An 11026-nucleotide genomic window follows, 5' to 3' on the forward strand; every position below is an offset into this window, starting at 1 on the left:
GCTGGCACGAGCGAATGTCGCCTTGGAGAGGTTCAGGAAGAGAGCCCGTGGAGGTCCACGCACCCCTTAGGATAGACGCCTCCACCAGGCCCTCACCTGAATCGATGCTCTCCACGGCAACAGTCACTCGCACCCTGAGCGCGGTGGAAGAACGATTTAGGGCTTGTTTTTAATTGTATTGTATCTTAGAAACCTTTTGAATCAATGCGAGTGACAACATTAGTTTTCAAATCCATGTATCTCATGCACGTCATCCCCTTATTTATTATGTCACGCGTTTTTATTTTTAGAACGTAACTCGTTTGCGTATATATTTACACACTTGTTAATACAGGTAACCATAACTGGCGCCACACCGTTATCTCACTCGTCTGCAATCGAAGATGGCACAGAACAATCAGCTTGCTAGCTCCGAGGAGAACACTCCACCGACGCCGGTTTATTATCAACCGTCCATGACTCAAGCACTGCCACCACTAACTCCTGCAGGCGCACCCTCGGTACACTCGGGAGAAATTCCGCCACCAGTCCCAACATCGGAAGCCCAAGCACCGTCCACCTCTATAGAGGGTGCGGCCCGCATCGTCGCACTGGAAGGCGATATCTCCACATTAAGGGGCACGGTCAATCAGATGGCTGCCGACATGGCCGAGCTCATGGCCCTACTCAGAGCTCCAAACCGCACCTCCTCGAACTCTACTCCGCCTCCGGGGTACGGGCCAACAGTCGACCCAAACCCTTGGGTCCCGCCGACCCATGCTCCGGAAGGTATTGAAGCGCCTGCGATACACGCACCGGCGGGCCTCCCAGCTAACGTCCCTCCGCCATCGGTGACTCTCCCGGCAGCCATTCCTCTTCCACCGTCGAACCCGACTACTCTAGTACCTTCCGCCGATGTCCATACCGGTTCCGGCACCGGTTTACGCGGCTCCTCCGCCGATGGTCTTCCCGGCACAGAGCCCCCACGCTCCTGCTCACACAGCCGAGCCTGTCCTATTCCAAGCTCCACAACCCCACATCAGCTTTTCTTACCCAACTCTACCTCCCCTAAACATTCCCATCCCTGAACCGGGCACGCCAACCCAGGCTGTCCCCATAGCTCCACCGACAAACTTTCTCCCGGAAATGGGGACTGAGCAGGAGCAGAGATTGAAGAAGATGGAAGAGAACATCAAAGCCTTACAATCAGGTGGTCCTCGCCTCGATGCCGGCGATTGCGATTGGAGTCTTTTTCCGGGTATGCGGCTACCCCCGAAGATTAAGGTGCCTGAATTCCAAAGGTACCATGGCACTACCGACCCCCGTCACCATCTCCGTCACTACAGGGGAAAGATGCTGCAGTATTGGGACTACGAAGAGTTCATCATGCACACGTTCCAGGACAGTTTGGCGGGAGCGGCTCTTGATTGGTACATGTCACTGAAAGCCGCGGATATCCCTACATGGACGGACCTTTCGAGCAAATTCATCGACCAGTACAAGTACTGTGCAGAAACGCCCCCGACCCTGTTGGAGCTCAGTACAATGGAGATGGCCGAGGATCAGGGCTTCGAGGCCTACGCAGTAAAGTGGAGGGCTAGAGCGGCGAAACATGTCCCCCCGATCAGTGAGGCGCAGCAGATCCAATTATTCCACTCTACCCTCAAAGGGGCCTACTACTTGCACCTGTTGGCTCACACGTCTTCGTTCTCCAACCTTATCGACGCCGGGAAGAAGCTTGATATCGGCGTTAAGCTCGGCAAGATAGAAGGACCGGCCGAGAAGAAAGAGGGAGAGTCCTCGAAGAAGGTTGCTACTGGGACACCCTCCGCGGGAAACAGGAGAGGAAAAGACGCGTCCGTCAATGCTGTTAACTCAGGGCGCCAAGCCCCCCAACAGTATTCCATCAATTACACGCCCGCACCACCGACCACTCAGGCGTATGCCCCACCTCCGGTGCATTATCAGCAGCAACTCCCAGCGCAACAAGTATATTATTCCGCCCCGCCGGCCTCCTTTCCGTTGCCGGCCCCGCACAATTACGTCCCTATTCCCCCTCCGATCCAACAAAGCAGGCCTCCGGCTTCGAGAACTCCTCAGCCGGTGCAACGGGCTCCGGCCCCGCAGGACCAACAAAGTACTGCGCCGCGACACAGACAATTCACACCCCTTCCGGCCCCGCTCTCCCACATATACCGGCAACTCCTCGCAGGCAATAGGATTAAATCAGTAGCGCCTAACCCCGATTTCGACCCCACCATTCAGGATCAGAGTCGGCACTGCGAGTACCATCAGGGCGCACCCGGTCACACCACCGACGATTGTTGGAAGCTGCGGGAGAAGATCCAAGCTATGATTGATGGCAAACAACTCACGTTCAACGCCGTCAAACCTCCGAACGTGCAAGTTAATCCTCTTCCCGATCACGGGTCAAGCTCGGGACCCAGCATTAACATGATCAGTGTTTGCGCCATAGGGGAGTACGAGACCGGGCAGGAGCCATCCGCCCCGTTCGTAATCGAATATGTGCCTGCGGAAACCGGTATAGGGTACGCGGGGTTTGATGCCACGCCCGCCCCATTCGTGATAGATGTCCCCGCACGAGAGCCATATCAAGATAGCAAGGTTCCGTGGACCTACGAAGGGAGTGTCGGGAACCTCGAGCGTCAATTCAGCGTCATGGGCGTGACGCGCTCGGGACGAGTGTATGAAAACCCGGAGGTCGCGAACAAAGGAAAGGCGCCTGCTGCGACATTAGGAATCGCCCCGGAAGCTACGCCGATCCCACAAAAGAAGGTGACCGAAGAGGAAGCCGAGGCTTTTATGAAGATCATCAAGGCAAGCGAGTATAAGGTTGTTGAACAAATGGGCAAGTCTCCGGCCCACATTTCACTACTCGCCCTTCTCTTAAGTTCGGAGCCACATCGTGAAGCGCTCCTGAAGGTCCTGACGGCGGCACAGGTCCCCAAGGGGACGGCTCCAGATCTCATTGAAGAAACCGTTGGTTCGATATTCTCCAACAATATTTCATTCTCGGATGACGAGCTTCCCTCCGAAGGGTACGCACACTCGCGGGCGTTGCACATCGTCTGTAAGTGCAATAACTTCGTGGTAGGCCGGGTCATGATCGACAATGGTTCGGCTCTCAATGTATGCCCTGTTTCCACCCTGAAGCAGATGAATGTGGATCTGAATCGTATTCGTCCAAGCAAGACAGCGGTTCGAGCCTTCGATGGCTCTCGGAGAGAGGTGAACGGAGAGATCGACCTTCTGATCGAGGTAGGTCCATGTTCATTCAATGTCACTTTTCAGGTGCTCGACATCCCCAATGCCTTCAGCTTGCTGCTCGGGAGGCCATTGATCCATTTTGCGGGCGCAGTCCCCTCCACCTTGCACCAAAAGCTTAAGTTCATCGTGGAAGAGCGACTCATCACGGTCAAAGGTGAGGAGGACTATGCGATTTATAAGGAGACGGCTGTCCCCTATATCAGTATTGGGGACGATCAGAACCTCCCCTTCCATTCGTTCGACACCATCTCCGTCATCCGAGACTACGGAAAGGCCGGTCCGTCCCGCGCCGACCGCATGGTGGGGAAGATCTTGCTGCGCCATAATTACATTCCGGGTTCCGGACTCTGAGCACGTGGGCAAGGGATCAACCGCCCAATCGAGATCGAAGAGTACAAGAACAGGAGGGGACTCGGTTTTCGCCCTTCCTGCCACGAGATTATTGAAGCCCGTAGAAGCAAGCGCCTCCACCGTCTCGCAGCGTACTACGGGAAGATCAACAGGGGCACCCCAGTTCCGCCACTCTCCCACTTCTTTTCAGGATCACAGCACATCGTCGGAGGTACTCTTGACGGCCCCTCCTCGGATTTAGACGACGCGCTTGTCGATCTGCCAGGCATATACGCCGTCACCGAGGAGACTCCTTCAGGGGTCTACATCCGCCTCGCGCAGGAGAATGAGGAGCTCAACAACTGGACCTCAGTCCCGCGCTACTCGGCTGTAATCGCCGATGTGTAAGGCTATCTTTGTAGACGATGTTTCCCGCGTGTCGGCAAAGTCATAAGCCACACGACGGAAGAGGGGTTTTTGTTATGGCATCAATGTTCCCACCTTCAATGAAATCCCTACATGCATTTTTGAATTCTCGTGTCTCCTTCGTTTCCTTCTCTCTTACTCATTCGCAGCACTTTAAATATTTCTAAGACGACTCGTTTAAATTTCCAGGCTCCACTCGAATCCAAATCTTCGACGCGTCGATTCGAACCCATCCGAAGAACTCCTCGAAGAGCCCCAACCCATATACTTCGGGGAAGGGCTCGACGAGGACGGTCGAGTGCCTGAGATAGAGGAGAGTTTGCACCGCCTCGAGAACCGTCAACTCACCTCAGTTGAGCCAACAGAAGAAATCAACATAGGCACTGAAGAGGAACCTCGCACGCTAAAGATCGGGACGGGCCTCGATCCAACACAACGAGCTCGGATGATCGATTTCTTGAAGGAGTACCAAGAGGTCTTTGCCTGGTCCTACGCCGACATGCCGGGCTTAGATCCGTCGATAGTCAAGCACTCTCTCCCACTCGATACAGAGAACTTCCCGCCCAAACGGCAACACCTACGGCGGCAGCGAGCCGGCCTTCTCCTCCACATCAAGGAGGAGGTCGTCAAGCAGATAAATGCGGGATTCCTAGAAGTCTGCAATTACTCTAAATGGGTGGCAAACATCGTGCCCGTGGAGAAAAAGGACGGAAGGGTCAGGGTTTGCGTCGACTATCGGGACCTCAACAAGGCTAGTCCTAAAGACAACTTCCCTCTGCCTCACATCGACGTCTTGGTCGACAACACCGCGCGCCACAATCAGTTCTCCTTCATGGATGGCTTTTCGGGGTATAACCAAATCCGGATGGCTGAAGACGACAAGATCAAAACGACTTTCATCACGATGTGGGGCACGTTTTGCTACAAGGTCATGCCCTTCGGGCTCAAAAATGCCGGGGCAGCCTACCAACGGGCAATGGTTACGCTCTTTCACGACATGATGCATAAGGAGATCGAGGTCTACGTCGACGACATGATCGCAAAGTCCAAGGAGGGAGAAGATCACCTCGTCAATCTGAGGCGTCTCTTCGAACGTCTCAAGAAGTACAAGCTTAGGCTCAACCCGGCCAAGTGCACATTCGGCGCGAAATCCGGAAAACTGCTAGGATTTGTGGTCAGCGAACGAGGCATCGAGGTCGATCCTGACAAGGTGAAAGCGATTAGGAGTTACCTCCGCCATCAACAGTGCGCGAGGTACGGAGCTTCTTAGGACGACTGAACTACATCGCGCGTTTCATCGCGAACTTATCAGATAAGTGTCAACCCCTCTTCCGGCTGCTTCGTAAAAATGCAGCAATTGAATGGGACGACGATTGTCAGAAGGCCTTTGACGATATTAAGACATACTTAGTTCAGTCGCCGGTGTTGGTCCCGCCCACGCCAGGTCGACCTCTCATTCTTTACCTGACGGTGCGCCGGCAATCATTGGGGTGCATGCTGGGACAAGAAGATGAGTCCACATGCGCAGAACATGCCATCTACTATCTGAGCAAGAAGTTTACTGAAAGGGAATCCAATTACCCGGAGATTGAGAAGATGTGCTGCGCACTGGTGTGGGTCATGCAGAGACTTCGACAGTACACCCTCTATCACACAATCCGCTTGCTGTCGAAAGCGGATCCCCTGAAATATCTACTTGGTAGCCCATCCTCCATGAGGAACATTGCAAAGTGGCGCTGTCAACTGACGGAGTACGACATCGAGTATGTGCCCCGCACATCAGTAAAGGGGCAAGCAATTGCAGACCATTTGGCGGAATTTCCCATCGAGGATGACACGCCGATCAACTCCGACTTTCCAGACGAAGGGATCCTCCGAGTAGATGAGGAGGAGGATGGGACCGCGTGGAAGATGTATTTCGACGGCGCGGTGAATTCCACCGGTTCTGGTATCGGCGCAGTGCTGATATCCCCGGACGGACGTTATTACCCGATTGCAGCAAAAGTTAATTTTCTCTGCACCAATAATGTGGCCGAATACGAGGCATGCATCCTTGGCTTGCAAGCAGCGATTGATTTCAAGGTGAAGGAGCTAGAAGTGTTCGGAGATTCAATGCTCACAATCTTCCAACGTTAGGGCAATGGAAGACGAAAGACGCAAAGTTAGTACCATACCACGAGTATCTCGAGGAGTTAGCGGAGAACTTCGAGAAAATCTCGTTCACCTACACGCCACGTATCAAGAATCAGTTTGCAGATGCACTTGCGACACTGGCATCAATGGTGAGCATCACAAAAGAAAACCTCATCGAGCCACTTGAGATCGAGATTGCCAAAGGCCCGGCTTACTGCGACACAATCGAGGCGACCGATGAACAGCCATGGTACGAAGACATCAAACATTTTCTGCAAACTGGCCAATACCCGACATTTGCCAACCGTCGGGACCGGAAAACACTTAGGCGACTCACAGCGCATTACTTCCTGAGCGGAGAGACTCTCTACCGCCGTTCCTTCGACGCCACGCTACTCCGGTGTGTTGACGAAAACGAGGCACAACGCCTCATGGGAGAGATACATGAAGGGAATTGTGGACCCCATATGAGCGGTCTCATGCTCACCAAGAAACTCATGCGCCTAGGTTACTTTTGGTCCACCATGGAGGCCGACTGCGCCAAACACGTCAGACACTGCCACTTGTGCCAGGTCTATGCCGATCAGATCAAAGCACCCCCCAATGAGCTACGCCCGATGGCGGCCCCGTGGCCCTTTTCAATGTGGGGCATTGACGTGATCGGCCCTATCAATCCCAAAGCATCCAATGGACACATGTTCATTTTGGTGGCAATTGACTACTTCACCAAGTGGATCGAGGCCATAACGCTCGCTTCGGTCACCGCAAATGCCGTGGCACGTTTCCTTAAGCGCGACATCATCGCCCGATATGGAGTCCCCGAAACAATCATCACCGACAATGCTAAGAACCTGAACAACAGGATCATCGATGAGCTTTGTGAGCGATTCAAAATACACCACCGCAATTCCACCATACCGTCCCCAAATGAACGGTGCGGTGGAGGCTGCGAACAAAAACATCAAGAGGATCATCGAGAAAATGACGGTGACCTATAAGGATTGGCACGAGATGCTCCCTTTTGCGCTCTTGGCATATCGAACGTCCATCCGAACTTCAACCGGGGCAACTCCGTACTCCCTAGTCTACGGCATGGAAGCAATCCTCCCAATCGAAGTGGAGATTCCTTCCATGAGGGTCCTCGCCGAGTCCAAGCTCGAAGAAGCAGAATGGGCGAAGCAGCGCTACGAACAGCTCAATCTCATTGACGAGAAACGGCTAACAGCGCTCTGCCACGGTCAATGCTACCAACAAAGAATGGCTCGAGCGTTCAATGCAAGGGTTCGCCACCGCGAATTCCGCCCCGGTGATCTCGTCCTACGAAAGGTCTTGCACATCACACCTGACTCTCGGGGCAAGTTTGCATACAAGTATGATGGACCTTTCGTCGTCAGGGAAGTCTTCTCCGGAGGGGCAATTATCCTAAGCGATATGGACGGGACCGAAAACGCACTCCCGGTCAATGCCGATGCCCTTAAGAAGTACTACCCTTAATGGCCTCTTTGTCATCCGGCGGTTTCTTTGTGTTCTCGGAGGTTTCAGGCTACCGTCCAGGCCCTTATCTTCCTCTGTCTTCCTTTGGGCTCTGTGCCATTTCACCTCACCACATTTTCTACTTATCACGCACGTGTCCTGTCCATTCAATTCTTCTCATCTAAGGATACTTCAGAGAGAAAAATAATAATTTTCCCGCTAGGTCGAAAACCTCCTTGAGGCGGCCTAGGCAAAAGTTAGGGAACGAGGGGCACGACTTAAAATCCCGCAAAGGGGAGTCGTGGCAAAAGGAGAGCGCAAATCAATTTCTCGCTAGGCCGAAAACCCGCAAAGGGCGGTCTAGGCAAAAGTTAGAGGAACCGAGAGGTGCGATCAGACCCGGACAGGGGCGATCGTAGCAAAAGGTGAGCACTCATGTGAGAAAAGTCAAATAAAATACCCCGCTAGGTTGTTACTCATCCTACGGCCTAGGCAAAAATTAGGGGCAATTGTCGGCTTGACCACGAAAGAACAGCGGCACTTCGCGTGAAGCTACAGCTAGTAGTGGTTCGGCAGTCCTCGACGCAAGCAAACTCTCTTCGACTCTCCAGGCTCGAGACATGCCTCGAAATGGGGTCGAATCGTCGTATCCTTAATTTGGAGGATCCTAAAGATCCCTCCCTTTACTTTTACTCAAAACTCTGCGGGCCATGCCCCTCCTTGTAAAAAAGCCTTTCTTTTAGTCAAGTACATGTCACATTCGGGGACACGGCCGCCCCTCAAATGGCCACTGTGTCCAAATCCCCGAAGTATCGCTACATAGATTTCCTTTGCACATCGTAATTCCAGCGGTATTGCGTGACTGACAACGACCGTTAGCCGCTATTCCTTGTGTGCAGGTGTGAGCATTCGGATCCTGAAAGGTGTCTCTTCCTGACGGACTCATGTCTGCCTTATGCGACAAGACGAAATCCCAATCCGAGCGGACAAGCGACGAACAACGCTTGCCACGGCACCGTCATAAGCACAATATGAGCTCGAATCCAACGGATCATGGCCTTCGCCCTCCGGCGCCCTGCGTCGTCCCCCAACATTAGTCATTTGCTTCTACATTCCATCTTTACCGCTTTTCGGACTCCGTGTCCAGGACTCCGTGTCCATCTTTACTGCTTTTCGGACTCCGCGTCCAGGACTCCGTGTCCATCTTTATTGCCTTCCGGACTCCGCGTCCAGGACTCCGTGTCCATCTTTACTGCTTTTCGGACTCCGCGTTCAGGACTCCGTGTCCATCTTTACTGCTTTTCGGACTCCGCGTCCAGGACTCCGTGTCCATCTTTACTGCTTTTCGGACTCCGTGTCCATCTTTACTGCTTTTTGGACTCCGTGTCCAGGACTCCGTGTCCATCTTTACTGCTTTTCGGACTCTGCGTCCAGGACTCCGTGTCCATTTTTACTGCTTTTCGGACTCCGCGTCCATCTTTACTGCTTTTCGGACTCCGCGTCCAGGACTCCGTGTCCATCTTTACTGCTTTTCGGACTCCGCGTCCATCTTTACTGCTTTTCGGACTCCGCGTCCATCTTTACTGCTTTTCGGATTCCGCGTCCAGGACTCTGTGTCCATCTTTACTGCTTTTCGGACTCCGCGTCCAGGACTCCGTGTCCATCTTTACAGCTTTTCGGACTTCGTGTCCATCTTTACTGCTTTTTGGACTCCGCGTCCATCTTTACTGCTTTTCGGACTCCGCGTCCAGGACTCCGTGTCCATCTTTACTGCTTTTTGGACTCCGCGTCCATCTTTACTGCTTTTCGGACTCCGCGTCCATCTTTACTGCTTTTCGGACTCCGCGTCCAGGACTCTGTGTCCATCTTTACTGCTTTTCGGACTCCGCGTCCATCTTTACTGCTTTTCGGACTCCGCGTCCAGGACTCCGTGTCCATCTTTACTGCTTTTCGGACTCCGCGTCCAGGACTCCGTGTCCATCTTTACTGCTTTTCGGACTCCGCGTCCATCTTTACTGCTTTTCGGACTCCGCGTCCAGGACTCCGTGTCCATCTTTACTGCTTTTCGGACTCCGCGTCCAGGACTCCGTGTCCATCTTTACAGCTTTTCGGACTTCGTGTCCATCTTTACTGCTTTTCGGACTCCGTGTCCAGGACTGTGTGTCCACCTTTACTTCTCTTCAGACTCCGCGTCCAGGACTCCGTGTCCACCTTTACTGCTTTTCGGACTCCGCGTCCAGGACTTGGTGTCCACCTTTACTGCTTTTCGGACTCCGTGTCCAGGACTTTGTGTCCACCTTTACTTCTTTTCGGACTCCGCGTCCAGGACTTCGTGTCCACTTTACTGCTTTGCGGACTCCGCGTCCAGGACTTCGTGTCCATTTTTACTGCTTTCCAAAATTCTTGTTCACTTTTACTGATTTCCGGACTTCGTGTCTGCCTTTATCGCTTTTAGGACTTCGTGTTCACATTTATTGCTTTACGAACTTTATCCCTGCATTTGCTTTTTCGAGTTACAAATTCACGCCGCATCATTTCCTTGTCATGACTCATTTGCCTTTTTCCTCCCACAAACAGGTCCTTGCATCTGGGAGAATGGCCAGGTGGTCGTCAAGACCGAACGGATGCTTCTCATAATCTTTGGCTGCACCCTCTATCCGAGCACGCAACCAAAGAGGGGCAAGCTGTCAGCACCCAATTTTGGTCCATCGGCTTCAAAGGGGCAGAATCGCCGTTTTTGCCACCCGTGAGGGAAGTATTTCCGATTAATTACCCGAGTACTCACGACTTTTCACAGATAGCACATTTTCCTAATCTAGCACCAATTTTATGATTTTTCAAAATAATACTATTTGGGACGTTTTCGAATTTCGCGTACATCGACGTCAATTTTTTAAAAATTCGAGATAAAATTCGAGATCTGAAAATAATTTTATTGCATAATATCGATCATCAAATTTTTCGGAGCGTGATGGCGGTCTCGAATTATTTTTCCGACGTCCGATCAAGAAGACGAGATTTTAAATTTGTACGCGCGTCGATTTTGAAAAAAAAAAATCAAAAAAGCCGGTCAGAAGTCAGACTGCTGACTTCTGACCGTGACTTCCCCTTCTTCCTCCCCTTTCCCCTAGCTTCGTCCTTTTTCTTTTCTTCTTCTGACTTTGTTCTTCTTTTTTTTTTTCTTTTTTTCCTTTCTTTCTTTCTTCTTCATTTCATTTCCGGTAATGGCAGCTCCCTGCGGCGCCGCTCCTCTGCCCGAGACCGACTCGTCTTGTCACCTCCCTCTCAGCTACATTCTCCCTCTGCACACGCTAACTTCGGCTCGCACGGAAACGATCGAACCGGCTCGGCCCCTCCTCGGAAAACCCGCGGCTCTCTTTCTCTCGCTCGCTCTCCC

General features: G+C 52.6%; 1 protein-coding gene across 1 annotated transcript; it reads left to right on the forward strand.

Moving 5' to 3' along the window:
* Positions 1–894: 894 nt before the first annotated feature.
* Positions 895–7719, forward strand: LOC116193906. The gene is given in 6 exon segments (XM_031522648.1): positions 895–2983; positions 3095–3469; positions 4575–5243; positions 5246–6151; positions 6154–7066; positions 7068–7719. Coding segments are annotated over 6 exon segments (5535 nt in total). The 3' UTR covers positions 7651–7719.
* The last annotated feature ends 3307 nt before the right edge of the window (positions 7720–11026 follow it).

The sequence above is a fragment of the Punica granatum genome, chromosome 2 (assembly GCF_007655135.1).
Source record: "Punica granatum isolate Tunisia-2019 chromosome 2, ASM765513v2, whole genome shotgun sequence".
NCBI classification, from domain to species: domain Eukaryota; kingdom Viridiplantae; phylum Streptophyta; class Magnoliopsida; order Myrtales; family Lythraceae; genus Punica; species Punica granatum.